The following is a 27,401-nucleotide window of genomic DNA, read 5'->3' as shown; positions in this document are numbered from 1 at the left end:
CCTAGGACTGCTCTGTAGAATAGGCAAGCACTTTGGGACGGGGTGCTCATTGGATACATATGGAAGTAGTCTGTCCCCTTGTTCAAGCTTGTGTATTTTAAACTAAAACCTTTAGTTTCTTGGTGTTAGTAACGGCCCAAGTGTGGTCTCTAAAAGAATATTTCAGATCTACTTCCATCTTTATCATTTAGAAAATTAGCTGGTTCCATTCATGCTTACATTTTTAGAAAGTTGTAGTTTGATAAAATTTATGTGACAAAAGGCAGAAAGTAATTTGTCCTAAGTCCTCAGATAAAGTCTTGAATCCAAGGCTCCTTCTTAAATTAACTATGTGTGATACCCCATTTATTCACCAAGAAAACCCTCAACAGCTGGGCCTGCATGGAGTGGTTATATTTGAAGGTTTTTTCACAGGGGTTACAATATGAGAGTCCCCACCCCAATCTGGCACCAGGATAAAAGCAGGGACTTAAACAGCACCCCAGTAATTCAGCCTGAGCCATCACATGCTATCAGTCTCCTAACCTCTCCCTGGACCCTAAGTCAGGGCTGGGGCAGAGAGATGGAGGAACAAAGAAATGAGATACATTGCCACCTGAGAAACCTCAGGGGGGAGGACCCAGCCTTAGACTCCCTCCTCCCAAGTGCAAAATTGTGTAAACAGAGTAAACGGAAAACAAAAGTGCAGTCTTCAGTGGTTCCCTCTCCTGTCCCCCTCTGTCCAACTGTTTGGGGTTAAAGAGCCAAGACAAGTCTGGCTTTTCTACTGCCTAGTTGGTTGCTGAACATAAGGAATGGGGTGAAGCAAGAAGAGGGGATCAGTTTCCCCTTAAACACACCTCTAGGGCAGTAATCTCCAGCTGCCAGTGTCCCTAGAGTTTTATCAGGTGAATTGGTCAGGTGGTCAGTCTCCCTCAAGTCTGACTTAAAACTGGGACAGCCCCATCTTTCTCTGTTGATTATGTGGCGCATATATATTATTTATATAAATATTTCTCTATGTACAGGGAGAGTAAGAGTGGCTTTCATGGAGGGGGAGAGGCTGGGGGCCGCAAGGCATCAACGCTGTTGGAGTTGTCCAGTTCAGTGCTGTCACAGTCTGAGTCCTCAGAATTGAGAGGGCCCTGTGAGGAAGAGTAGACAGGCAGTGAGGTGGGGCTCAGCAGCTCTTGGTGTTACAAAGATTTCCTTTAGAGCTTCTCACTGCCATCTCTTTAATAGCCACTGGCTTACAGATTTTCTTGTTTCTAGATTTTAACTGCTCGGGCTGTTAAGGCGCCAGACTATTTTCTGTCCTTCTGCAGCAGTACTTTAAAGTTGCTATGCAAGTTGGCACCTTATCAAATGATCTGTACTGTGGTCCTCACATTCTACCACGTGGATATTTGGTCTCTTTGGAATGGGAGAAAACTGAGTGACTTAGGTCAAATCTGATCTTCCTGGCTTGTGTATCTGTTTCCCCAAAAGCTGTCAACTGGCCCAGCATCTGCTTCTGGTTCTTCCTAATACCTATTCTCAGTTCTTGTGACTTACCTGCTCACCTCTGATTAGGTCCTGCTGTGAGATGGCCAGGGAGCTGGGTTCAGGTTCAGGGACCACCTCTGAAGCAGGTGGGTCCAGTGGGATTTCTGAGCCCTGGGAGCACATGTCATCAGACCGTTCGTCTGGCCGATCGTCAGTGTTGGTACTGCCTACTTCAGGTGTGCCACTGGGGGAAGGCTCACTAGCTGTACCTTCTTCCCCATCTGATGGATTCTCTGAGCTGAAGGTAGATAGTGATTGGCGCATGTTCAGGCCCTGGGGCCACCTAAGTGTTTGAGAAGGGGGACATTCACGGCTTGTTGTGCCCTTTGCAGCCCAGGAGGCAAAAGGGTGCCATAACCACCTGTACTGGACCACTTACCGCTGGCTTGATGTCAGCTCCACTTCACTGTCCACCTCTCCTTCTTCCTCTTCTGAGGAAATGCCACGTTTCTGCAGGAGACAGAAGGCTGTAGTCACCAGTGGGAAGAGGTCACTAAGAATGCAGAAGGGAATATAGGTTCAGAGGGTGAGAGGGCATGGTTTAAGATTGAGAGTATAGTATGGAGGATGAGACTTGCATCCTGGGAATAAGGGAAAAAGGGGAAGACTATGGGAAGCTCTCCATACTTTACCTGACTTCGAGTGACAGCAGCCCTGTACAGCAGCGCAGCTGGGGTCAAGTGCTGGGACCCAGCCCGGCTTCCTCCCCGGCCCGCTGTCCCTTCCCTTCCAGTTCCGGGCAGCCCTGTACCTTCACCAGGCCCTACTGGTGGAGGTGGTTCCCCTTTGGCTCCCCCAGGTGAATCTGGGCTTGTGGAGCCAGGAGCTGAGCCCTCACTTGGGGGAGTGTCACCCCGGGCTGGAGGTGGTGAGCCAGGATCCCCAGCTCCTGTGGCCCCACGGCCCCTGGTTCCCAGTGCTGCCGACAGCAGATCTGGGGATGAAGAAGACATCTTGCGGAGCAGAAGGTCATGATGAAGCCCACGGAGGGCTGCAGGGCAGGCCTCCCAAGCTGAGGGTCCCATTCCTAGGCCCCCTGGGCTTCCTGGTCCTCCAGGTTCGTGGGGTTGCACAGCTGCACGAAGCCCAGGCAGGTCCCCACAGCTACCCTTGGCGCTGGCCTTTCGATGACGGGTCTTGCCACGGCGACTCCTTCCTGGTGAGGGGGGGCCCTTAGGACACCCAGGAAGCCCCACCCCACTTAGGGCTGCATCTAGTTTAGGTAGCAAAGACTCTGTCTTGAGGATATCTGGCCTGGTAGGGGAGGGAAAGTACAAGGTTGAGATTAACGAATTTATATACCCACAGCACTCCCTAAACTTGGACTGGACAGTGCAAGTCTCCCCTCAGTATCTGCAGGCTGCAGCATCCCTCCTGCCATACTCAAACCTGTGTCTGAACTTGAGTCCTACCTTTTGCTATGGGGTGATAGCTTCTGTGGCACATTTCTCTTCTTGATGAGCTTTTCCATGGTGTTCCCATGCAGGAGGCCCCGGGAAGGGTGTGACTTCAGCAGGCCTGGACACCTCCGCTCTAAAGCTTGTTCCCGCCTAGATACAGGCACTTTTTCAGTGGGGGATGTGTCCAGGAAGGGATCCACAGGGTATCTTAGGTTGGCCAGCTCCACTGAGACTCCGTGGTGGTAGGGTCAGTGCATAAGGTAGGTAGTTACCTGAGTAGCTCCCGCTCTTTGAGTTCTAGCTGCAACATGAGGGCATTCAGTTCCATATACAGGTTGTTGGCTCTCTCCAGCTTTCGTTCATAGTGTTCCCTGATGTCCAAGGCATGTCTGAAATGGGCAGATGGGTACCCCAAGGTGAACTAACTACACTTGGTGGCATGATAGTCCCAACTCTGTGGGACCTGGTGATGTCCAGTCCGAGCATGTGGTAAAATCACCTTCCCAAGCAGGTACACACCTGAGCTCCTCCCTCCTCCGCATCACCAGCTCCTCTTCAAGACGGTGTAGACAGGTTCCTTCTGACTTAATCTTTTCAAAGTGCAGCTTTACCTCTTCCCGCCATTCTGCCTGGGAGTGGAGAGACAATGCAGAAGGTTTGGAGATTATCTCTGTGGTCTCCCCACTGCAGATTTTGTATTGGAACAGGAAGGAGTGGGTACTGAAATGGTGTTCTAGTTCTCTCAAGAGGATTATCCTGTCTAATCAACCCTTTTCCCAGTTCCCTTCTTAAAGTGCATCATTATCTCTACAGAGAGAGTCAGGTATTCATTGTCCTACCCACAGCACACCTGGGACTTAAAGTAAGTCTCCTGGGGTGTGGAGAGTACATCAGCTGAGGCGATGTCCAGATGTAGCAGGATTTGTCGGAATGATGGCCGGTTTCGTGGCTTGCTGTTCCTGAAGGGAATGGAGTTGAGGGAGAAAGGAATTTCAGGGAAGATTAAATAGGAATTGGATCATCCTTTCACAAAGTGTCCTGGAGAATCTAGTCCTAGAGTGAAATTTATTTGGGGGGGGGGGACAGTCTAGTTCAGACTGGCCTTGAACTCGAGGTGATCCTCCTGCCTCAGCCTCCCAAGTCCTGGAATTATGGCCATGCACCACTATGCCCAGCCTAGAGTGAATTCTGTGACAAAAGAATGCCATGCTCTACTCTAGGTAATGTCACACATAATCTGTTAACACATCAGCATCCTGTAGTAAGCAGATTTAACTCCTATTTTCCAACTTCTCTGCCAAAATAAAACCTGAGTTACTCTATGAAAAGAAAAACTTTGGGAAAAGATTAAGTCTTTCCTGCTTTCCAAAGTTGTCTTGAGACTGAGCCACTGTACTCAATGGTGATGCCACTTTCTTGGTAGTTTCGTGTATTAATGTTGCTTTATAGCAACTCTGGGTAGCAGATGTTTCCACCCATATTTTATAAGTGAAGAAACAGGTTTAGAGGTGATAACACGTGCCCAGGGTCCCTCAGTTCAGAAGGTAGCATACTCCCAATTCAGATACAAGTCAGCCTTAACATGACTCCTGCCGATCAATGGTCAGTCCAACCTCACTCACTTCTACATTGTAGTTCCCTTTTTTTTTTTTTTTTGGTACTGGAGATCGAACTTGGGACCTTGCGCTTGCGAGGCAGGCGCCAGAACATTGCAGTTCTCTTAATCTGCATTTTACATCATGGTTTGTTTTGTTTTTATTTATTTTTGGTACCGGGGATCGAACTGTACCTTAAGAGGCAGGCGGCAGAAGTGTTTTTTGTTTTTTTTCATTTTTATTATTTTTTTTGGTACTGGGGAATTGAACTCAGGACCTTGCACTTGCGAGCCAGGTGGCGGATCCACTGAGCTAAATCCCCAGCCCCTAATTACTACTTTTTTAAACCACACTTTCTTTTTTTTTTTTGGTACCAGGGATCGAACTCGGGTCCTTCTGCTTTCGAGGCAGGCAGCGGAACCACTGAGCTAAATCCCCGGCCCAGCACTTTCCTTTTTTTTGAAACAGGGTCTCACTGTGTAGTTTAGGCTGGCCTTGAACTCACAGTGATCCTCCCACCTCAGCCTCCCCAGTGCTGGGTTTTACAGGCATATGCTACCATGCCTGGCCATCCTGGGTTAAGAGACAAAATGGGGAGCTTTGACCCCTTTTCCTCATTAAGGATTCTGGGCCTGCGTGCCTCAGTTCTCAGGTCTGGCTATCCCCCAGCAAAACTCATTGCTTCAAACTTTGCCAGGGGTGGTCTCCCAGGCTATCCTTACCAGCACTGGCGAAGCAGGATTTTGAAGCCATCTGGGCAGCTGGAGGGCACAGGTAGATGGAGACTGTTGCTTCCTACACCCCAGATGATGGCTGAAGAATCTACGTCTTTGTATGGGATCTCACCAGTCAGTAGTTCCCATAGCACCACACCAAAAGACCTGCAGATAAAAGGGGACACACTTGAGAGGGACTCCCTCCAGAAGCCCTGGCTGCTATCGACCCCTCTCATTTAAGAAGTACCCCCTCTCCCTCTGCCGGCCACCCACTTTTCAGTCAGTCTGGCCCTCACCAGATGTCGACCTTCTCAGACACAGGCTCATTGCGGATCACCTCAGGGGCCATCCAGGCTACTGTCCCTGCAAAGGACATCTTGGTGCTCTTGTCACTCAGCTCCTTGGAAGTGCCAAAATCTGAGATCTTCACCACGTCGTCATATGTGATTAGCATGCTGGTAGAGAGTGTAGTGAGCTGGGGTCCACACGCCTCCACACACCCCTCTCATCTTGTAATTCTGCCCTCCCCAAGGTAGGACTGTTGCTTAGTTTTTGAGATGGGCACATGGACTCGGGACAGGTCTGGAGGTACAGACTGCCCTGGGCAGGTCATGTGCGTGCACATTAGTTTTCCCCTGGTTGCTTGCTTACTCACTTAGGAGACTTGAGGTCTCTGTGGATAATCTTGTGCAGGTGCAGGTAGTTCATGCCTCCGGCAATGCCCATGGACCAGTCAACCAGCAAGGAAGGGGTGACAGGGCGGCCAGCCCGCAGCACTTCATAGAGCTGGCCCTGTGCGCAGAACTCCATGAGGATGCAGTAGCAGGGTGCCTGGGTACACACGCCCCTGGGGCAAACAGTGTGAAATCCTCAGCTCAATATTGAACTGATTTGTACCTGGAGCCCTAGTTCCCATCCATGCAGTCTAGGAGGTCCCTTCTGGGGAAGATAGCATAGGTCCCACTGCCCAGGAGGGTCCCAGGCCTCTAAAATCCCCAGCCCCTGCCATGGACCTCACTTGAATGTGATGATGTTGGGGTGCTTCAGCTTTCGCAGGTGCTTGATGTCAGTCTCCTTGAGGTCTCGCACCTTCTTCACAGCCACTTCCTCCCCGTGGAAGCGCCCCAGGAAGACAGCACCCTGGGCCCCTGAGCCTACCCACTGCAGGTCCAAGATTTCCTCAAAGGGAACCTCCCAAAGGTCTGTAGGCAGGAGGCATAGTGCCACAAGGCTTAGAGCTTCACTCAAGCTCTTGTGACACACTCAAGGCCAGGGTCAGGACAGCATGGGGTTGGCTGAAATGACTCAAGAGTAGGGAAGAAAGGTAGCCAAATTAGGCTGAAAAGATTCTAGGTTTAGGGGACAGAGCAGGAAGTACCTGGGTGGCTGTAAAAGCAGCTAGGGATGTAGTAGCTCAGTGGCCACGCACTTGCCCATCATGTGTGAGAGCCCCCCGCCCCCATGGGAAGGGGAAAGGCTGGGAAGCTAGGCTGATGGGAGGGGACTAGAGCTGGGCCACGGGGAGGGAAAGGGTCACTGAGTGACTTAGGTGGGGCTGTTCAACAGATCTTGGACCCAGGGAGCCTAGAAGAGGGTGCCCACGGGGATTTGCCCTACCTTCCTGCTGCTGCTTGTGTTCCGTGGAGTAGGCTTTGCCAATCATAGTCCATACTGGGCGCAGGCAGCCAAAGAGTCCTTCAAGGAAGCCACTGCCACTCTGGCACTGCAACCGTACCTCATCAGCTCGAACTCTAGATGCCCGACTCTCAGGTGACCCAGTAGCTCCCCCTGGGCCCCCTGCATCCTGCTCATGTAGCTGTAGAACACTGTTGGCAAAAGGCTCAGGGGGTGGCTCTCCGCCTGGGGAAGGGCTGGGCCCGCCCGCGCCCTGCCCACCAAGAGGAACTACATCTCGAAGTACACACTGGGTGGGTGTCAGGTCCTTCTCAGGAGTGCAGTCCGAAGTGTCTGGGTCCAGTTTGCGCATAGATGCCTCACTTAGGGTAGACATAAAACCCCCAAAGGAAGGGGAGGGTGTTCGGGTCTCGTGGAGGCAGGCCATGGCCTCTGGGCCTTGGTGTGGTGCTGGGCAGCAGGCCCTGTGGGAGTGAAACAGGGAGGGGCTGTCAGCAGCAGGTGCTGAGCACAGGTGCCCTGCTGAAGACTCAGGCTTGGATGCTGGGCTCACTCACAATAGCTCTAATGGAGGAGGCAGCACTTGAGCTTTGCCCTCAGGTACCATCCTGTCACCTGTACTTCCTCTCAGACATCTGCTAGTAACAGTATTCTGTATACAGGTAACATACTGGCATACTCCCGGGTAGATGCAAGGATATGTCTCAAACTCAAGTAGTGACAGGTATATAGCTCAGTGGTAAAGTGGAGTCCGTACCATGCAGGAGGCCCTGGGTTCAATCCCCAGCATCTCAAAAAGTGAAAATAAATCACTGGGCATGGTGGTGCACCAGACTTGTCCAGAACTTGACACCAAGCATCATCTTAGTCTCCTATCTCCACATCTAGTTGGTTAGCACATCCTGGCATTGCTGAGGACAAGAATACCCCAAATTGTTCCTCAAGTAGATCCTTTCACGAAACCCTGAGGTACAGTAGAATGATCACCATACATTCCCGTGGAGGAGAGGGTTGGAATTACATACAAAAAAGCTCATGTAAGCCTCAGTTCCCTGCTCTGGTCCTCCCTCATCACTCAGCCTCACCCTCACTGCTGCTGGTACCCAGGCCATACATAAACAGCCTGATACCAAGCTATAGCAGGCTCCTGAGCCAAGGCACCCAGTGACCACAGCCTTTCCTTTTTTCTTTTTTGGCACTACTGGAGAAACCAGGGACACACTACCACCGAGCTACATCCTCAGCCGCTAAATTTCTTGTAAAAAAAATTTTAAGCTTTTATTTTTGTACCTTTTGGATGTGAGACAGGTGGCAGAACCACTGAGCTAAATCCCTGGCCAAAAATTTTAAGCTTTCAGACAGAGTCTTGCCCAGGCTGGCTTTGAACCTGTGATTCTACTTGTAGCCTCTCAAGTAGCTGGGATTGCAGGTATGTGCCACCATGCCTGTGTGGCTGTCACCAGCTAGCTTTTATGAAAGGTTTATATGTTAGCCTCTGGTATAAGTGTATTAGCTCACCGAATTCTCAACACTGTTAGGTGGGGTTTATCAGCCTCATTTCACAGACTAAGACACGGAGGTATTAAGTAACCTGCTCCTGGTGCCAAAGGCAGCAAGCAGCTCAAGCTTCACCCTCTGGCTATTCATATAGAAGGGCTTCTCCTCCCCTCTTGCAAGTCTCACTTCATCCTGGAAGTCTTCTGTCCTGTCCAGACCCTCAAAGCTGTCACAGCCCCGTGTGCTTCCTCCATCACGGCTTCTGTGTGGAGGCCGAGTGTGGTCAAGCCTGCAATGCTTAAGAGCGATTTCGCACGGTAGGTACCCAGGGCTGCCAACAGCTTCCAGCAAAGGGAGGCACTGGATAAAGTGGACCTACTGCTTGCCTGCCCCAGGGCTGCTTTAGGATCAACGAGAGCACTGTACACACAACTCCTTTAATCCTCGGAACAGCGCAGCCAAAGAGGTAACCTTATTGGTCCCCTTAAATTCTTGAGAGACTGAGGCTCAGAAGGTGGAAATCACCAAGTTCAGCCCAACACATCCTCTGAAATTTGGTATTTGCAGCTAGAGAACAAAGGTGTCGACTGTAGTGCAAATTACAGTCAAAACACAGGCCAAGCTTCGCGCGAACACACGCAGAAAAATTTTCTCTGGAGGGAGGACCCGAAGGCTTCGGCATCTCGTGTTTCGGCCCAGAGCCTGGGCTTCCCTTGGGAACCCTCAGAGCTAGAGCTAAGGCCCGGGCTTTCAGGTGCCAGGCCTGGGAGTAGGGCTGCGGGCGGGACCTGGGCACTTAGAGAGGGACAGCGCCCGCCGCGGGACCGCTAGGACATCGGTAATGGATCCCCGAAGCATAAGTCAGAGCTTTTGGAAACGGCGAGAAACAAGTTACGCCGACAGCGCCCCCGCCCCCCTTCCCGGCAGTCACACGGTGCGGGCTGGGGGCGGCGGCCCGGCCGCGGAAGGAGGGGGTCTGGGTAGGGAGGGGCAAAGCGGGCTGGGGGTAGCGCTGGGCGCTGCGGCGTAACCATGACGACTGTGCTCGTGGCGGCGCGTGAAGTCACCAGGACAAGATTAGCCTGGGGTCACGTGAGCGAGCCTGTGGGCGGGCCCGCTCCTGAGCCCGCCCCTGACCCGGACAGCGCGCTCGGCTGGCTGCCGGATGGCTGCGGGCACCGCAGGTGCCGAGCGGTCCTGGGGGGCCTGCGCGTTGGTGTTGCCCTCCTTCCCATACCTTTCTCCTACCCTGCTTGCAGAGATCTTCGGCTGGGCCATGCGGTGAAAGGAAAGCACTGGGGCTGGAGACGGGACTTGGGGTCCCCGTCTGGGTGCAGTGCCACAGGCGGAGATGAAGAGATGGGAAGACAGGACGCAGAAAGGGCGAAGGGCACAGCCAGAGGAGAACTAGCAGAAGACACAGAGGCCAAAGCCTGAGGCGCCAGAGGGTCAAACTGGAAGGATGGGCTGAAAAGCTTTTTTTTTTTTTTTTCTTAAAGCAGGGGACCCTTAGAAAATGGAGATGAAAGGGTAACGAAAAACACAGGATCACCTGTCCCCTTTTCAATTTGTTTTCTGTCTAGAAGCTGAGTTTCGAGGAGCACAACATCTGGCTAAAGGGGTTTTTCAGCTGTCATCTGGCTGATTAGCAACTGGGTTTAGGCACAGAGAAGGTGACAAGCTCAGGGACATTTGCAGCAAGCCTTCTTTCAGTTCACTGGCTTCCCCAGAGGCCTCTCTGGTATCCAAGACCAGCAGCTAGGGAGAGAAGCCATTTCACCTGTTTGGCTTTTAGGCAGTGGGAGTAGCTGAGGAAGCAAGCTGGGACCAAAGGAAAGGTAGCGAACCTAGCCAGGCCCTGTCCATCACTCCATTTCAGGCTAATGACAGCTCTTCCAGACTGACCTTAAGAAGTAGGGGGAAAGCTGGCTCCCCAGGGAGTCACAGTGAACTGGAGATTCCTCTCTCTCAGTAAACACTCCCACCCCCATCCTGTTTCCTTTTTTCCAGACCTGCCAGCTGGGTCCCACTGCCCTCCAGCTGGGCCTTGGCGCCAGGGCTTTGGGGGATAGCAGGGATAGGAGACCCTGGCCCAGACATTCTGTCACCCAGGGGGAGGGGAGCTGTCTCACTGGCCATCAATTATGCAGAGCATGGGGGACAGGGTAGGGATGTGCTCCATCAGGGGTGGTATCTCCTGTTATTCAGTCCACCATATTTAGGAAATGTTGACTGCATCTGCTTCATACTGGGAGAGGGACTGAGTGGTCTTTGAGCTACACATCTGCTGGGGGAGGAGGGTCTGTGGATACTCCAGGAGGCCTTAATACAGTTTCAGCTGGGAGATCCTGGGCCTTGCAAGTGGTCCCCACAGTACCCCCTCAGGAAGTGATAGTGTAGAATGGGAACAGGAAGTCATCTCCACCTGTTCCTGCTCTAGGTTCCCTGAGACAAGGAGGGCTGTGGCAGCTGAACCTTCTGAATTCCCTCTGGCTGCTTCCTGTTCTAACAGCAAAATCTCAGGGCCAGGCTGTTTGTCTGGCCGTCTTGGGGGACTCAGTTCAGAGGCTCAGCCATTTGTCTTAAGTCTTGGGTTGACACACTGAATGCTCTCCACTATCTCAGCCTTCAGGAAAAGGAGGAAGATAGCCGGGCATGGTTATGCATGTTTGTAATCCCAGCTGTCTAGGAGGCTGAGGCAGGAGGATCACAAGTTTGAGCACAGCCCGGGCAATTTCGCAAGACTTTGTCTCAAAATAACAAGAGCTGCAGATGCTCAATGCAAAGGCCCTGGGTTCAATCCCCAGTACCACAAAAAATAAATTAAAAAATAAAAAGGAGGAAAATTCCCCTCCTCTTCTCTCTTGAGGGGCAGAGGCTTTGGGAATCCTGAGAGTGTTAAGGTCTGAGGGGTGGCAGCCATGCCTCCTGTCCACCTGGCTGCAGCTTTTCATTTTTCTTTTACAGGATCCATGGGCCTGGCCCTAGAGCTCACGGAGGATGGGAAGAAGCAAAGCTCTGCAGGCCCTGCCTTCTCCTGACAGCCTCGTAATGTGGAGCTCACCCCTAAATCCAAGTCCTCTGCCTCCTACAGCTCAGGCCCTGAGACCTCTGGTACCATACTTCTTTCCAGTAAAGTGGGAAGTCAGGGGCTGAGGGAGGGCAGTTCTGTTTAGAAATTCAGAGCAGCCCTGGATTTGGAGAGCAGAGCTAGCACTCCAGTTTTTGGTTTTTTGGGGGTTTTTTTGGTATGGAGGATTGAACTCAGGTCCTTGGGCTTGTGAGGCAGGCAGTGGAACCACTGAGCTAAATCCCAGGCCCCCAGCACTCCAGTTTTGCAGCCACCAATTAGAGTAAGTAGTGTCATCTCTCTCAGACTCCCAACACCACCCCAGGGGTGAGGAGGGTCTGAAATGACTGGAGCCAGCCTCTTGGCTTTGTCTCCCTGGGTGGCTGAACACTGGGCCTGTCTTTGTGGACCTGGAGAGGCCATCTCTTCTGTGTGACCAGAAAAAGAGAGACTTGGTTTCCAAGTTTCTGTTTCCCAGGAACCAGGTCATGGTGTCATGGTTGTGCTAGAGCCTCCAGTCCCTCTCTATTAAATCATCGGTCCATGCTCTGCAAACCCTGCCATTCTGGCTCCTGTGGGCTGTGAGGCAAAGGGTTCTCTTTTTTCAGACAGGGTCTTGCTATGTAGTTCATGGTGATGTTTTTTGTTTTGTTTTGGTACCAGAGATCGAACTCGGGTCCTAGAGTTCATGCTGATCTTGAACTGACTATGTAGCCCAAGTGGGCCTGGAACTCCTGGCCATCCTCTTGCCTCAGCCTCCAGAGAGAGAGAGAGAGAGAGAGAGAGAGAGAGAGAGAGAGAGAGAGAGAGAGAGAGAGAGAATTTATAGGTGTGCCTCACCACGCCCAGGCTTGAAGCTATGTATATTTTAATGGAAATGGATATGCATTTTAAAAAGTGGGCTGGGATGGGCCAGGGATTTAGCTCCATGGTTCCACTGCCTGCCTCAAAAGTGCAGGGCCAGAGTTTGATTCCTGGTACCAAAAAAAAAAATAAATAAAATAAATAAATTAAAAAATTGGGCTGGGATGTAGCTCAGAGCCAGAGCATTTGCCTAGTATCTTGCAAGACCCAACAACACAAAAACAAAAACAAACCCACCAAAATCCTGAAAGGATACTGAAGTGTAAGAATTGCTACATAGGTGGAATTATGGATGTTTTAATTTTCTTCTTTTGGCTTACTTATTTTCTAGTATTTCAGTAATAATTTTGAATTGCTTTTACATAATTTACTTTGTGGTACTGAGGTTTGAACCCAGGACCTTCCTCCTGACTACATCTTCAGCACTGCCCCCCTTTCTTTCGAGACAGGGTCTAACTCAAAGTTGCCTAGGCTCAACTCTTAACTTGTGATCCTCCTGTCTCAGCCTCCCAGAGTGCTGGGATTACAGACACGTGTCACCAAGCCCAGCTTTGAATTGCTTCTGTTTATTTTTTGGTACCGGGAATCAAACTCAAGACCTTGTGCTTGCCAGACAGGCGCTAAGCCACTGAGCTACATCCCCAGCCCTTGAATTGCTTTTAAAATAAGACATAAAATTAATTGGTGGTACTGGAGGATTGAACCCAAGAGTGCTTTACATTGAGATATATCCCTGGCCCTTTACTTATTTATTTTAATTTTTGCTTCTTTTTTGGTACTGGGGATTGAATTTAGGACCTTGTGCTTTTGAGGCAGGTGGCAGAACCACTGAGCTAAATCCCCCACCCTATTTATTTATTTTTAAAATTTGAGATAAGGTCTCGATAAATTGCCCAGGCAGGACTGCACTTGTGATCCTTGTCCTTCAGCTGAGATTACAGGATATGGATGGCACTGTGCCAGGGTCCCCCCCCCCCATTTTTTTTTTTTTTTTTGAGACAGGGTCTTGCTATTCCAGGCTGGCCTTGAACTCACTACGTAGCCCAGGGTAGCCTCAAACTTGCAGCAATCCTCCTGCCTCAGCCTCTCCAATGCTAGGATATAAATATATTTTACATTGAAGAAGAGAAAGTAACATTTATAGTGTCCACTCCTGTCCTCTTGCTTAGTAAGGACAGCCGTGCTATGGAGGGAGGGTGGAGGGACATAGCTGTCAGAATCAGAGAGAAGCAGGTCTTACCTCTGCTCCTGACCAGTACTATGAGACTTTAAAAAAAATTATTTCGGCTGGGGATTTAGATCAGTAGTGCTGCTGCCTGCCTCGAAATCGCAAGGTCCTGAGTTTGATCCCTGGTAGCCCCCCCAAAAATTATTTATTTTTTCCGGTACTGGGGATTGAACTCAGGATCTTGCACTTTCGAGGCAGGTGTGGCTGCATTGAGCTAAATCCCCTGCCCTGAGACTTGTTTTTCTGAGACAGTGTCTCATTACGTAGTTCAGGCTGGCTTTGATCTATGTAGTATAGGCTGGTCTTGAACACACAGAGATCCTCCTGCTTCAGCTTCTCAAGTGTTAGGAGTACAGGCATGTGCCATCACGCCCCACTTTTGGGGGGCACAGGATCTCACTGTGTAGTCCAGACTGGCCTTCAACTCTAAATGTTGGAGAGTTTGAACCTGCAATCCTCCTACTTCAGCCTCTCTAGTGGTGGGATTACAGGCATATGCTACAGTGCCTGGCTATATGAGACTTCTCCCTGTCTCTCTTTTTTTTTGCAGTACTAGTGATTAAACCCAGGGCCACAGCCTGCACTATATCCTCATATCTTCAGACCTTTCTTTCTTTTTTTTTTTCCTTTTCTTTTTTGGAGACAAGTTCTCGTAAATAGTTAAATTGCCCAGGCTGGGCTCAAAATTGTGATTCTCCTGCTAAGGCTCTCAAAGTGGTGGGATTGTAAGACTTCTTTTAATTTTTACTTTCTTTTTAAGTGCTGGGTATTGAACCCAGTGCCTTCACATTGAGCCATATCTCTAGCCCATTTTTATTTTTATTTTTTGAGACAGGGTCTTGTAAGTTGCTAAGTTGCCCATACTGGGCTCAAACTTTCAATCCTTGTGCTTTGGCCTCCCAGAGTGCTGAAATCACAGGTGTGAGCCCCTACACAGGGCCTATATGAGACCCCTTACCAAGCCTGCTTCTTTATCTCCAAATGGGGACAGTGGTTATCACACAGTGGTATGCAGGATATAATGTGGGTAAGAACACAGCTCTGTGTCACACAACCTGAGTTCAAATCCTCACTCTTGCTACATACTAAGGCTTTGATTTTGAATAAATAACAAATTTCAGTTTCCACATCCTAGAGTAGAGAGAATGACAATGCTAACTTAGTCTTGTTATGAGCATTACTGAGGTAATCAAAATAAAGTTCCTGGCCCAGCACCTGGCACACAGGAAGGTCTCTGTAAACAGCAGCCACATGGACAATGTCTAACGCGAAGTAACAGACTTAAAAAAAAAAAGTGATTTCCTTCCCTTTCCCCTTTCTTTCTCAAAATAAGCAACAGTAGAGAAGGTATGGGTGGAAAGGGTGATGGGGAAATGAAGGAAAGGAGGGGAGCAGAGAAAGAAGCCAAAAGGCCAAAGGCTGTCTACTGAGAGGCCCTCTCTGCCTTGGAACAGGCTTGCTGCCTCTCCAATGCAGCCACATCCCCAGCCTTCTGGGAGCATAAGAATCAGACAGATCATCTTCAGGCCACCACTCCTGAAGCCCCAGGGTCCTCTTCTTTCCCAGCACAGACTCCCAAAGAAGCTGGTGTCCACCTTCCTTCCTAGATTCAACGCAGGGGAGAAGAAGGGCTATGGTGGGCTGGGGATTTGGCTCAGTGGTTCCACTGCCTGCCTCGAAAGTGCAGGGTCCTGAGTTCGATCTCCGGTACCAAAACCAAAACAAAACAAAGAAGAGCTATGGTACTAGGACTTAGGCAACTCCAGGCTCTAGCACTGTCCCACCAGCAGGGGAAAGATGGGGAACACCAACTAATTTTTTTTTTTTAGTACCGGGGATCGAACTCGGGTCCTTGCGCTTTCGCAGCAGGCGGTGAAACCACTGAGCTAAATCCCTGGCCCTTCCAACTGATTTGCTTTGGAGTACTGGGGATCAAACCTGGGGCCTTGGAGGGCCAAGGATTTAGCTCAGTGGCACAGCAACTGCCTGGCAAGTGTGAGGTCCTGAATTTGTTCTCTGGTACCAAAAAAAATCAAACCAAACCGAAACAAAACCTAGGGCCTTGGGTATGCTAGACAAGTGCTCTACCACTAACATATATATATAATTCCTTTTTTGAGATAGGGCTTCTCATTATGTAGTTCAACCTGGCCTTGAACTCACTATGTAGTCCAGGCTGGCCTTGAACTCTTGGTGATCCTCCTGCCTCAGCTTCCTGAGTGCCAGGATTATAGACATTTGCCACCACACCTGGCCCACCGACCTATATTTTCGAGGCAGGGTCTTGGGAAGTTGCCCAGGCTGGCCTCAAACTTTCAATCCTCAGCCTAAGCCCCCTAAGTAGCTGGGAGTACAGGCATGTACCACCACATCCAGCCAGCAATTGGTTTTTGGAAGGGTTCTGCCATCCTCAGTTGTAAGGACACCTAGGAAATTCTGAAACAATTCCTTAAACTTTCTTGTCTCCACCACCCATAACTGGGTCTAATGAAGGGATGGCCACTTATTTGCATGTTTTCATGTGTGTTTGGAGCGAGGATCTTCCCAGCACTACCTCAGGCAACAGTGTGAATGCCTAGATTCGTGGTAGGCTTCTCACCCTCCCCTGGGAGACAGGAGGGAGCAGGCCCTTCAGCAACCTGGACAGGAAGGCTCAGAGGCAATGGGCCCTTTCCTTCTCGAGTCCCTTCTGCTAGCCTTGGCTTGGTATGACTGGAAATCAGAGCTCCCAAAAAGATGGGCCTGCGAGTTGGAAGGGAAAGGGTGTTTAAAGGGAGGCAGGGAGATGTTGACTGGCTTTCAGGGACTCTGGGTGGGGTGAAGGTTTCAGGGGCACTCCATCCAGGCTGAGGGTCAAAGAGGTAGCAGATTTGTGAGCTAAGGGGAGGGGGGGATTCCTCCCTTACTCCCAAAGGGCATCTATTCTGTCCCACTGCCTAAGGAGCCTTGACCCTTTCTCTCCCCCCACCCCAGGGGAGGTCATGACTGTCAGTAAGTCTCAACTCTGTAGAAAAGATTTTTGCTCGTTTTTAAGCTGAATCTGAGGAGTGAGGGGGAAGAGAGGAGGTTGGTGCAGGGCCTGACCTGGGGAAATGGGTTCAGGGACCCAGAGGAGTAGGGGAGAGAGAGGATGGAGAAAGCCACACACGAATGGGGGAGGGGAGGATGCAACAGCTGGATGGAGTGGAATGCCACAGCTGGAGGGATTAGGAGCATCACAGATGGGAGGGGAGGAGGACCACCGTCAGGGCACCCAGGAACAGGTGCTGCCTGTGCTCTTTAGGTGGAGCCTACTCTGTTATGTGGGGGAGGGGAGAGACGTGTGACACCAGACCTTGCCCTTCCTTCCCTTCCCTTCAGGGAGCCAAAACTCCCTCCCCTTCTGTCTGCCTCTCGAGGATGAGTGAGAGGAGAAGACGGTGTTCTCTAGCCCGCAAACCTTTTAAGTCGGCCCCCCAGTCACCCCACCCTTGTACATCCTTCCCAGCTCTGGTGGCCCTACGTCTCTGTGCTGGGCCGCGGCAGCCCTCGGCTCCGTTGCCCTCCTTCCCATCCCCACAGGCGTCGGGTCCAGGTCCCCAGCTCCTCCATCCCCACAGCCTCAGCATCCGCGCGCCACCTCTTCCCCCACTGCGCCACATCTGCATCGCCACCCTCTCTCCACGCCCAGACCCCAGGACCCGGACCCATCCCTGCCCCCCAACCCCCACAACTCGGCCAGGCTCTCACCTCAGGGGCTCCGCGGCCGCAGCACAAAAGGCGGCGCTGCTGCAGCTCCGCTCCGGATGCTGCTCCCGCCTCCTCCTCCTCCTTTTCCTCCTCCTTCCCTCCTCCCCCTGCTGCCCTCGACCGGACTAGGGGCGCAGTCACAGGCGATGCTTGCGCGGGGTCCAGGCGCAAGGGTGTCAGCCCCAGCTTTCTGCCCCTACCCCCGGCCCCTAGCCGAGTCCTCGCGCAGCTTGAACTCCCGCTCCTTCCCAGGCCCCCGCCCCTGGCCTCCCGGGACGGACACGCCCTGAGCGGGGGATGCTGCGCTGGAGCCGCCGGCCTCTTAAAGGAGCCCGCTGCTGCCATCCGCGGCGTTCCAGGCTGGTCCCTGGTCCGCTCCAGCCCCGCGCCTTCTTGCTGACGGTCTCCCACGGGCGCTTCCACCTCGAGCCCTATGCTGATTCCACAGGAGCCGCCTATGACCCGTTTTATAGTCTCTTTCTATACCCAGAGAGAGCAGCCCCTCGGGTGGGATCCCCAGTGCCCTGGCATTGCTCCCCGTCATACCGATCTTGCCAGCTCTGCTTCCCTTGGTTATCACCACTCCAATTTTACCCAACTGGAATCCACTTAGCTGTAGGCCCCCTCCCCCTCCCCCTCCCGGGTTCCTGGATGACCCCTCATTATTATTCCAAGATTCCTCTGGATCCCCCCCCCCCGCCCCATTCTCAAAATACTCATTGCAATCAGACACTTTCCGCGATCTCTCTCCAAGGTCAGAAGGTTTCCTTTACATCTTTCAGCCCGATGGTTGCGAGACTTTGGGGGAGGGCATGGGGCTCTGCACCAGTGGACCAGTCTCTTGCTCTTCAGGTGAGAGACAAGACTCACAGCAGAAGCCATGATACCAGGTGCCTAAATCCTAATCTTGTTCTCCCACAGCCCTTTTCTTGGGCCCCAGATTCCTGGCCAGTTAAAGATAGGTTCATTTTAGGACCGATCTAAAAAGGCTTTAGAAAAGAAGCCAAATCCAACAGGCTGTCTGCAGAGTTAAAGGGAGGTCAAGGACAACCTAGGAAAAGGAAACGGGTTCTGGACAAAGAGGCCTGAAGGCCAGGGGCTTATACAGGGGTCAAGAGAGAACTGTCTGACACGAACTTGGATCGACAACAGCTCCGGCACTCCCGGGACTGAGGCAGAGGACAGCACCCTCTCGCGTCCAGGTAAGAGCCACCCTCGCTGACCGCAAAGAGCCAGGATCCGCCCGCAGCTTCCTGGGCCAATCAGAACCCTTCCTAGGAAGGAGGGGGGCCAAGGGGGGCGGGACTGCCTCTTCCCTTGTCCCCGCTCCTCTAGGAGAAGTAACCAATCTCAAAGCGTCTAGGGGAGGTAGACGCAATCGGAATAGCCAATAACACTGCGAAGCCTCCTGCTTGTTAGAACCTGCTCCTCTAGCTGCGACAAAGATGACGCGCAAGCTGCCGGGTTCTGTAGTTTTCTAGGGTTCAAAAGGCCACATCTCGAGTTGTTAGCCCTTACCGCCCCGCCCCCAGCCGGTTTCACTCTGCCAGTACGCATGCTCACAGCCTCACGGTCCCAAAAAGAGGCGGTACCGTCCACCCACAGCTCGCAAGCATCTGCGGAGGTGTCCGCTCCTCCCAGAAGGCGGCGGGGGCAGCTAGGAAGAGCCACGCAGAGGGTTATGGGGCGGGTAGCTCCCCTCCCGATGGAGAGTCATGAAGCTGGGTGGGCGGGGGACTCCATATCCCAGCATGCCCCGCGGCAGGCCCTACCGGCCGCGACTCCGGGCTTGGCCCCGGCCCTAGCTCTTCGGCGGTGTATTGGGGCGCGTGGAGTCTGTAGTCACGGTGGCACCCGCGGGGACGGAGGAGGGAATGAGTGAAGAGGAGCAGGGCTCCGGCACTACCACGGGCTGCGGGCTGCCCAGGTGAGGCTCTTCGTCCCGATCCCTGCAGGGCGAAGAACGTAGGGCGGTGCGGAGGGGTAGCGGCGCGGCCCCAGCATGCACCTGGCCTGAGGGTTGTTCCCGGCAAGCACTGGGGTAGTGGGCAGTGGTTCCCGGCATGCACTGGGGTAGTGGCCACCGCCTCCAGCTCTAAGTAGTTTGGGGTTGGCCGGGTTCCCAGACTGCACTGGAGCATTGGGCTTTATGCCCCCACATTCAGTGTATTTGGTGGGTACTGGGTTTCTGGCCTGCACCGTGTCAGCGGGTATGCCCTTCCAAGCAGTACTGGGGCCAGGATTCCTTCGCCTTAACTGAGACAGGAACATTTCTCACCTGCCTTGGGGTAGAGGACCCTGCCTTCCCAGCTGCATCCCCACTTTGAACCCAGCCAGTGGATGCTCTACTGCCTGAGGCCCCCTAGACCCTATGTCCCCCATAATGTGCCAAGACCTGGTGTGGCAGGTGTGCTTGGCCAGGTGGGTGCAGAGGGGGGAGGTGTGATGTGGGTCTGTGCCCCTCCCCCAGTATAGAGCAAATGCTGGCCGCCAACCCGGGCAAGACCCCGATCAGCCTTCTGCAGGAGTATGGGACCAGAATAGGGAAGACGCCCGTGTACGACCTTCTCAAAGCCGAGGGCCAAGCCCACCAACCTAATTTCACCTTTCGGGTCACCGTTGGCGACACCAGCTGCACTGGTGAGGAAGGCTTGGGCAGTCTGTCTGGGGTGTGCATTCAGGGGCCCATGGCTTTGTAGATCTTAGAGTCTCTCTTTTCACAATTCTCTAAGGCCAGAGAGGAAAGGAGAGATGTCAGGGGAAAAGCTGCTGATTGGATTGGGAGAACAGGGCTGTGAGGTGGGTAGGACTTCAGAGAGTTACAGGAGTGAGCTACACAGGGATTTGGCAGATTCTCATTATCCCAGAGGAAAAGTGAAGGAGACATTGAATTCTCAATGGACACTTGGAGGAATGAGTGCTTGCTCGGCTGGGCTCTGTGTCCCATGTTGAACAGAAGGATACTGAGTATCAGAGATGGAAGGGCTGGTGCACAGTCCCGTGCCTAGGAGGTGGCAGAGTAGGTCTTTGACTGCAGAGTCTATCCTCAGTTGTTCCAGCTCCTTGTTTATTGAGGAAAAAGAAAGTAAAGAGCAGAGCACTTTGAATAAGCAGAGAAAGAAGCTCCCCCTAAAGTTTTTCAACTTAGAAATACTGCTTGTTGTGGCTTAATTCTGGGAGCTAGTAGACAAGAGACTTTCCTTCTAGCAATGGGTGGAACCTAATGTAATTTTGGGCAGGGTGAGGTGGGTCAGAGGGAGGTTGGTTGACTTCCTCTGGCTGTGAGGAGAGAGGCTGTGGGATGCTCGTTTCTCTCCTGTCCTTCTAGTGACCTCCAGTATTGCCCACACCCCTCTCTCAGGTCAGGGCCCCAGCAAGAAGGCAGCCAAGCACAAGGCAGCTGAGGTGGCCCTCAAACACCTCAAAGGGGGGAGCATGCTGGAGCCGGCCCTGGAGGACAGCAGGTGAGGGAGGAACATGCTAGAACCCCTTCCAGGAACTCAGGCCCTGCACCACCTCCTTGTGCCGCTAGGCCTGGCCCCAGTGACACTTGGCTACCCTGACCTGGCTTCTTCCTGAGAGTTTCCCCTGCATTTGAGCCGAGTATTTCCAGGGCTTCTGATGTGAAGAATTCTCAGGGGAATAGCCAGCCCTTTTGAGGGGTTGTGGGTGTAGTTAGGGGCACGGGTTAGGGAGGGAGGAGTGGAGGCTGAAGCTGACTTGAGTTGTTCCCTGGCATCCTCCTTCTAGCAAGATGTCTTTCCCTCTTCCACATTCATGGTGGAGTTTGTTGTTCCCATGCTTCTTGAGTTCATGTGGTTACTCTCCTCTGAGACCCCCTTTTCTCAGTCTTTTTGGGCCAGAGTGGGTAGCAAAGGATCCTAAGAGGAAGAGCTGTTGTTGAGCCTCCCGAGTGTGGCTCAGTTGAGGGATGAGTCGCCAACCTCTCTTCCCCTGCACATGGGTGTGAATCCAAAGCGCCCTTCCCCTCGGGAAGTTCTTTTTCTCCCCCAGACTCTTCACTGCTTGAGGACGCTCCAGTTTTTACCACTGTGGCAGTTGCTGCTCCTGTTCCATCTGCTGTCCTAACGAGGTATCTGTGTCCCCTGACTTCTGTGAGGAGAGTGAAGGGGGTTCTGGCTCCTGACCCCATCTCTTAGACCCAGGCTGATTAGGCATGAAGAACCCTGAGTGTAAACAGAGTGGAATAGTGGGGACCAGCGCTTAAAGAATTTGTAGCAGCTGGTAAGCTTTTGGGGCAGGAGGTAATTTGTGATTCACCAGTAGCCATATAGATGATGTTCAGCCATTTGAAGGTCTTTCAGGCCCCATAATGGTCCTTTTTGAGACTATTATGCTTCTGGGGACTGGCTATTAGCCCCTCTCCCACTGTCCAGGGGAAATAACACCAACTATTCCAGAATCAAAATGTGCCTGGGAGCTGGGCTTGGTGGTACACACTTGTAATTCCAGCACTGAGGCTGAGGCAGGGGGATTGTGAGTTCAAGACAGCCTGGGCAAAATAGTGAGCCCCGTTCTCAAAAAAGAAAAGGGTCGGGGATTTAGCTCAGTGGTTTTGCTGCCTGCTGCGCAAGCGCAAAGACCCGAGTTTGATCCCTGGTACCAAAAAAAAAAAAAAAAAGAAAAGAAATACATCTGGAACCTAGAGAGTTCCTCACCCAAGAGGAAAAGGGAGGAAGCAGGAGGGAACAAGGCTGGATGTTTGGACAAACAGCTATCTGCCAATTGGAGGGGATGGGGAAGTATGTGGTGGTTAGCACTGGGGCTCACGGGCAGCCCCAGAAGGAACCATTGCCCGCAGCTTTGGCTTGGGCCCTTTTTCCTTTAGGTGTCCCCCCATGGAGCTGCAGCCCCCTGTCTCCCCTCAGCAGTCTGAGTGTAACCCTGTTGGTGCTCTGCAGGTGTGTGCCCTCATTGCGCGTGTGTGCTTGTCTTCCCTTGGACCAGTGCCCAGAGCGTGTGTTTGTGTGTAGAGTGAGAACCCTGTGCTGAGGCCCTTTCTATACCCTCTCTGCTTCCTCTCATCTAGAGTCACAGCCTCCTCGGTAGGTGCCAGCAGGGACATGATGAGTCTTTTCTTCCCTGTGTCTCCTTTCCAAGGAGCTGGTGGTGCAGAAGGGCTGGCGGTTGCCAGAATACACGGTGACCCAGGAGTCTGGACCAGCCCACCGCAAAGAGTTCACCATGACCTGCAGAGTGGAGCGTTTCATTGAGATTGGTAACTAGGCAGAAGGGGGTTCTTGCATCTCCTTCCTCTGCAGCACTCCAGCCCAAGGCACAAGGTGGTCCTTAGCTTTGCTCTGTCACGCTGTACCTCTCCTTGCTTTGTAGTCCCTGACTCAGCATCTTCTGGCTTCTTCTTAGCACTCTGTCTTTCCCCCTCTCTTCTGGCCACCCAGGTTCTCAGGTGCACAGGCAAGTCTTGAGTTCCCCTATCCAGTTAACATCACTTAGGGGTGGAAAGAACTAGTCTGTTGGGAATCAGAATCCAGCATTCCTCTCCTCACATGCAGGTAGTGGCACTTCCAAAAAGCTGGCAAAACGTAATGCGGCAGCTAAGATGCTGCTTCGAGTGCACACAGTGCCTCTGGATGCCCGGGATGGCAATGAGGCAGAGCCTGATGATGATCACTTCTCCATTGTGAGTGGCTTGTATGGGCGGGGCACTAGAGATTGGGTCTGTGACTTAGGAAGGAGCCCGTCTAGGTCCTGAGCCTGTTTCCTACCAGAGCTAGGGCTCCATGGGTCCTTGATTCTCGATAGTCTCAACTGTATGCCAACTGATGAGTGGTGTGGGGGAGCTGCCCCAGGACAGGAGCCCACACACAGGCTTTGTTACTGGGACAAGGGAGGCTGCCTGGCCTCCTGATCAGGCCCTGAAGTTGGAGGGTGGTATGCATGGAGGCTGGGAAAGGCCAGTTCGGGGAGGCATCCTTCGGGCTTTTCTCTCCTTGGACATTGAGTGTCTAAATGCCTTGGTCCCACAGTCCCTGGTGGTGTGTTTCTCACTCTCCCTCTCTTGTCAGGGTGTGGGCTCCCGCCTGGATGGACTTCGGAGCCGGGGCCCAGGCTGCACATGGGATTCTCTGCGAAATTCAGAGGGAGAGAAGATTCTGCACCTTCGAAATTGCTCTCCAGGCTCCCTAGGTGCTCTGGGCTCTACCAGCTGCAGCATGCTCAGTGAGCTCTCAGAGGAGCAGGCCTTCCATGTCAGCTACCTGGATATTGGTATGGCTAGTTGGGGAGCCGGGGTATGGTGGGGCTGGACCAGAGCAAGTATAAAGGGGTCGGCACGGGATGACAGTGTGGATGCACCCTTGCCTGGTGCTGGCTCCCCACTCAACAATGCCTCCCTCTTCTTTTCTGCTCTCCAGAGGAGCTGAGCATGAGTGGGCTCTGCCAGTGCCTAGTGGAACTTTCCACCCAGCCAGCTACTGTGTGTCACGGCTCTGCAACTACTAGGGAGGAAGCTCGAGGGGAGGCTGCTCGCCGTGCCCTGCAGTACCTCAAGATCATGGCAGGCAGCAAGTAGAGCCCCAGCTGGACTCACAGATGTGCACCCTTTGCTCCCTGCTCTTTCTGTTTCTGGGGCCACGCATCTGCCCACTCAGGTACCCTGTGGAGGTGTCATCTCTACCTCTGACACAGACTACCTGCCTTGAGGCTGAGGAGGGCACCAGGCAAGGAGCCAGGGACCACACGGCCTCAGTCAGCCCAGGATCTGACCTCATTCTGTGGGTGATGATGAGTGGGAAGGAAATTGGGGGCCTTACTGAGTCCAGAATAAACATGCACTCTGTGATTTCTTAAGCCCCGTTCTTTGTGTGGCCCTGAGTTGCATGGGCGGCACAGATCAGCACAACACTCCTGTGTTCTCATCTTCTTTGGTGCCCCTCTCATCTCCGATTTGAGTGTTCTCTTTGCTGCAGGCAGCCGGCTGGGGAACCCTGTCACTGTATTGCTGGAGTCTGGTGTGGCGGAGGTGGAGAGGGCAATGGTTTGTGCCCTGGGGCTCTCTTCCCAGCCCTTTGAAGTCTCAACCAGACACAGGGATTCAGGAGCAGACATCTTTATTGGGGGTGTCGGGAAGGGGCTTACATGGCATTTTAGGGTGTGGGCCTTGGATGCAAACACATCAAGGGATCACATTGTTACTTCTTTCCAAAGCGTTGAGGGGCAGCCAGGCTCCAGAACTCTCCAGCCTGGGGATTCAGCCACTTGCTATTCGAGGACCCCCATGTATTTCTGCCAAACCTGAGGAGAGATTTATCCTGATTCAGCTCCCTCTAGTCTTCCCCTCTCAAGCCCCCTTCCTTCTCTTCTGTCCCTTGCCCTTCCCAGCTCCTGCCATGTGTGTGTCCCTTTCACTCACCTCTGGGGCTGAAACAGGGAGGCTGGGCTCCGGCCATTTCTCTTCATGGCCTGGAGCAGGGAGTGCAGGAGGTACCCAGGGGTCTGGGCATGCTGTGGTGGGTGGGGTCCGATGTCTTCCTCCTATGGCAGGGGCAGCAGGGAAGGGGAGGGAAGATGGCAAATGCCCAGGACACCCAAGTCACATGGGGAAGGGAGTGGCTTCCAAGGGTAGGTTTTGGAGGCTGAGGCGCCACCTCCCTCAGATGTGACCCGATGAAGACCTTGGCAACCAGGGAGTGTCCGAACCTAGAGCCCAAGTCCCACGTGGGGTAGAAGAAAATGGTGATGTGGGACAAGCCGCTCGCTCACCACAAAGACCTGGTCTCCGTGCTGGCCCCCTGGTCCTTCGGCATGGCCCCAGTCCATTGACAGCAGCAACAGTAGCAGCAGCACTGCCCACCTGGAATCCATGCTGCCATCCTCCCTCCTACAGGCACACCAGCCTCTTATACCTGCTGTCCCCTTGTCCTCCACCCCTAACAGCAGCCTGAGGGGTAATCTAGACAGGCAGTGGAAATGCATGGCTCCATTAAGAGCCGCCTGGGATCCCCCTCCCATGGCTCTCTCCGGATTTGCTGCTCTCAGCCTCCCACCCCCAGCCCCTAAGCCTGGAGTTACAGACTTTATTAGATAAATAAATCTTGTCTCCAGAGCTCAAGAAGTATCATTAATTGCAGATGCTCTGTCAGAGCCAGGGCCTGGCGGGGCCTTACAAGAACCTCAATCCCTCAACAGGTTGGAGAGCTTCAGTTGATCACCTCTTTTTCCTAACCTGTAGACTAAAGCATAGAGAAACTGCTGTCTGGAGGGCTAGGTGTTAGGGCAAGGCTCTGGATTGCAAGGAGGAGAGGGAAGGGCCAGGGTGACCCAGCTAGGTCCCTCCCTTGCCTGGGGTTGGGAGACTCACACAGCCTGTTCCATCCTTGTTCACCTGGCTCTTGGAAGGTTAAACATTGAATCACTATTCTGAGATCTGCCTGTGGATAGGATAGTGAGACACAGGAGACTGAAGGGTTTTGGAGCCTACACACAGAGTGTGTACAGATTCTACGGTCACTGAACACTTATTGGGAGCTGGCCTTTATAGCTGAAGATCTGCTGCCACCTGGTGGCCACTGCTGCTCACTGCCGGGTCCAACCATTTCCTTTTTCTAGAATAGGGCTTTAAGGGAGGAACGGAAGGTAGGATGGTGAGGCAGGGGTCCAAGGCCCTGACTCTAAGGGCAGTAACAGAACAACTTTGGGCTGCACTGTTGTTTTGTCCCATCTCCCTATTTGCACATCTTCTGCCTGGCTGTAGATCTGATACACCGGGGAAGATGACAAGAATCCTACCTTAGGAAAATCTGAATCACTACTCGGCAAGCATCCTTCCAAGTCGGCTGGTGCAGTTTTCTGCTGTCCTGCATCTCCCTTCCCCTGCATCCACATGGTGTGAGATGCCAGCCTACACTGGGGAGGAGCCAGGCCATGAAGGGCTCTGGCTCAGCCTCCAGGCAAGCCGTTTACTCTTAAGCTTGATTCCTCACCCAGAACATGGGAACATCAAGGCACTGCCATGCCTTCAGTAATCCACTCAGCACAGGATCTGGCAGAGACCAGGTTTCCTTTATACTCTTCCCTGGGAAACACCCTCAGCCGATACTGCCTTTGGGTCATTTTCTCCTCGTGCTGAGCTGGGTTTGGCCTTCCTAGCTTCTGCCAGGGCCCTCAGTTTTCTCCAGTAGACCTCACAGGATAGCTTGTGTGAAAGCCCTTCATAGTCGCTCTTCCACTCCATAGTCTAGCTGAGGGGACGTGTCCCCCTCTTTTTTTTTAAAGCAAAACATCTTGAACTAACTTATACTTGGGATTTGTAGATTATAGTAGGTTTTTATTTTTTGCCAGTGCTGAGGATTGAACCTGGGATGTCACACATGCTAGGCAAGTGCTCTAACATTGAGCTACATCCTAGTCATTTATTTATTTGGGTGGTACTGAGGGTTGAACCAAGGGACTTTGCACTGAGCTACATTCCCAGCCCTTTTTATTTTATTTTATTTTTGGTACCGGGGATCGAACTCAGGTCCTTGCACTTGTGCAGCAGGTGGTGAAACCACTGAGCTAAATCCCCGGCCCCTTTTTATTTTATTATTTTATTTTTTTGGTACCAGGGATCAAACTCAGGACCTTGTGCTTACAAAGCAGGCAGTGGCACCACTGAGCTAAATCCCTAGTACAGCCCTTTTTATTTTGAGACTGGGTCTAAGTCACAAAGTTGCCCAGCCTGAGCCTGAATTTGTAATCCTCTTGTCTCAGCCTTCCAGAGATCTGGGAATACAAGCATGCACTACCATGTCAGGCTTGTAGTTCATTTTGGGGGGGGGGGGATGGGGGTTGAGACAGGGTTTTGCTATATAATAGTTCAGGCAGGCCTTGAACTAGGTAGCCCAGCTGGCATCAAACTTGAGGTTCTCCTACCTCAGTCTCCCAAGTGCTGGGATTACAGGCACGTGCCATCACTCCCAGCGTTTTTTTGTTTTTTTGTGTTTTTTTTTGAGACAGGGTCTTGCTATGTAGTCCAGGTTGGTCTTTTTTTTTAAATTAAATTTTATACCATTCCTTCCCTATGTACAAAAGTTTTGTTTCCATTTTTTTCTTCTAGTTTCACTTTTTTTCTTGTCCCCTTTCTCCTTCCCTCCTTGTTCCCTTTCCCCTTTGAGCACTTTT

The 27,401-nt window shown here is 52.4% G+C and overlaps 4 protein-coding genes across 14 annotated transcripts in view; 1 reads left to right on the top strand and 3 right to left on the bottom strand.

Annotated features, from left to right (window-relative positions):
- Positions 1-377: 377 nt before the first annotated feature.
- On the bottom strand, positions 378-17,540 carry Map3k12 (mitogen-activated protein kinase kinase kinase 12). 3 transcript variants are annotated; one of them, XM_013068469.3, is made up of 15 exons: positions 17,259-17,529; positions 7,161-7,334; positions 6,853-7,061; positions 6,254-6,437; positions 5,891-6,082; positions 5,532-5,690; positions 5,242-5,400; positions 3,775-3,883; positions 3,444-3,553; positions 3,197-3,313; positions 2,937-3,074; positions 2,157-2,778; positions 1,904-1,974; positions 1,534-1,807; positions 378-1,124 (listed from the first exon to the last, which is right to left on the bottom strand). In XM_013068469.3, exons 2-15 carry the CDS (start codon positions 7,295-7,297, stop codon positions 1,026-1,028), a joined length of 2,580 nt encoding a protein of 859 aa, XP_012923923.1. In that variant the 5' UTR covers positions 7,298-7,334; positions 17,259-17,529; the 3' UTR covers positions 378-1,025. The 3 variants fall into 3 exon arrangements, with proteins under 3 accessions (XP_012923923.1, XP_004872817.1, XP_021106297.2); XM_004872760.4 differs by having other exon boundaries at positions 6,853-7,334; positions 17,259-17,540; XM_021250638.2 differs by lacking the exon at positions 17,259-17,529 and having other exon boundaries at positions 1,542-1,807; positions 6,853-7,334.
- Positions 17,541-17,642: 102 nt separating this feature from the next.
- On the top strand, positions 17,643-24,081 carry Tarbp2 (TARBP2 subunit of RISC loading complex). Of its 8 annotated transcripts, XM_087209673.1 has the most exons (10): positions 17,643-18,110; positions 18,411-19,185; positions 19,729-19,898; positions 20,620-20,722; positions 21,256-21,351; positions 22,081-22,180; positions 22,380-22,497; positions 22,793-22,920; positions 23,306-23,507; positions 23,654-24,081. In XM_087209673.1, the coding sequence occupies exons 2-10, from the start codon at positions 19,133-19,135 to the stop codon at positions 23,809-23,811; spliced, it is 1,128 nt and encodes a 375-aa protein (XP_087065799.1). In that variant the 5' UTR covers positions 17,643-18,110; positions 18,411-19,132; the 3' UTR covers positions 23,812-24,081. The 8 variants fall into 8 exon arrangements, with proteins under 8 accessions (XP_087065799.1, XP_012923930.1, XP_087065801.1 ...); XM_013068476.3 differs by lacking the exon at positions 17,643-18,110 and having other exon boundaries at positions 18,404-19,185; positions 22,108-22,180; XM_087209675.1 differs by lacking the exon at positions 17,643-18,110 and having other exon boundaries at positions 18,405-19,185; positions 21,273-21,351; positions 22,108-22,180.
- Positions 24,082-24,332: 251 nt separating this feature from the next.
- Positions 24,333-27,359, bottom strand: Npff (neuropeptide FF-amide peptide precursor). Of its 2 annotated transcripts, none has more exons than XM_004872754.4 (3): positions 25,002-27,359; positions 24,652-24,773; positions 24,333-24,533 (listed from the first exon to the last, which is right to left on the bottom strand). In XM_004872754.4, the coding sequence occupies exons 1-3, from the start codon at positions 25,248-25,250 to the stop codon at positions 24,431-24,433; spliced, it is 474 nt and encodes a 157-aa protein (XP_004872811.2). In that variant the 5' UTR covers positions 25,251-27,359; the 3' UTR covers positions 24,333-24,430. The 2 variants fall into 2 exon arrangements, with proteins under 2 accessions (XP_004872811.2, XP_004872812.2); XM_004872755.4 differs by having other exon boundaries at positions 26,028-27,359.
- Positions 24,333-27,401, bottom strand: part of LOC101699947 (cyclic AMP-dependent transcription factor ATF-7) — a 101,811-nt gene continuing 98,742 nt past the window's right edge. The window contains exon 13 of the transcript XR_001182827.3: positions 24,333-24,773. The gene's annotated coding sequence lies outside the window, so the exon portion shown is untranslated. The remainder of the gene's footprint in view (positions 24,774-27,401) is intronic.

This window comes from Heterocephalus glaber, unplaced genomic scaffold, assembly GCF_053883595.1.
Source record: "Heterocephalus glaber isolate CG9 unplaced genomic scaffold, H.glaber_assembly_v1.0 deba00001060, whole genome shotgun sequence".
NCBI lineage: Eukaryota > Metazoa > Chordata > Mammalia > Rodentia > Bathyergidae > Heterocephalus > Heterocephalus glaber.
This window is presented reverse-complemented; position numbering and strand designations above follow the sequence as displayed.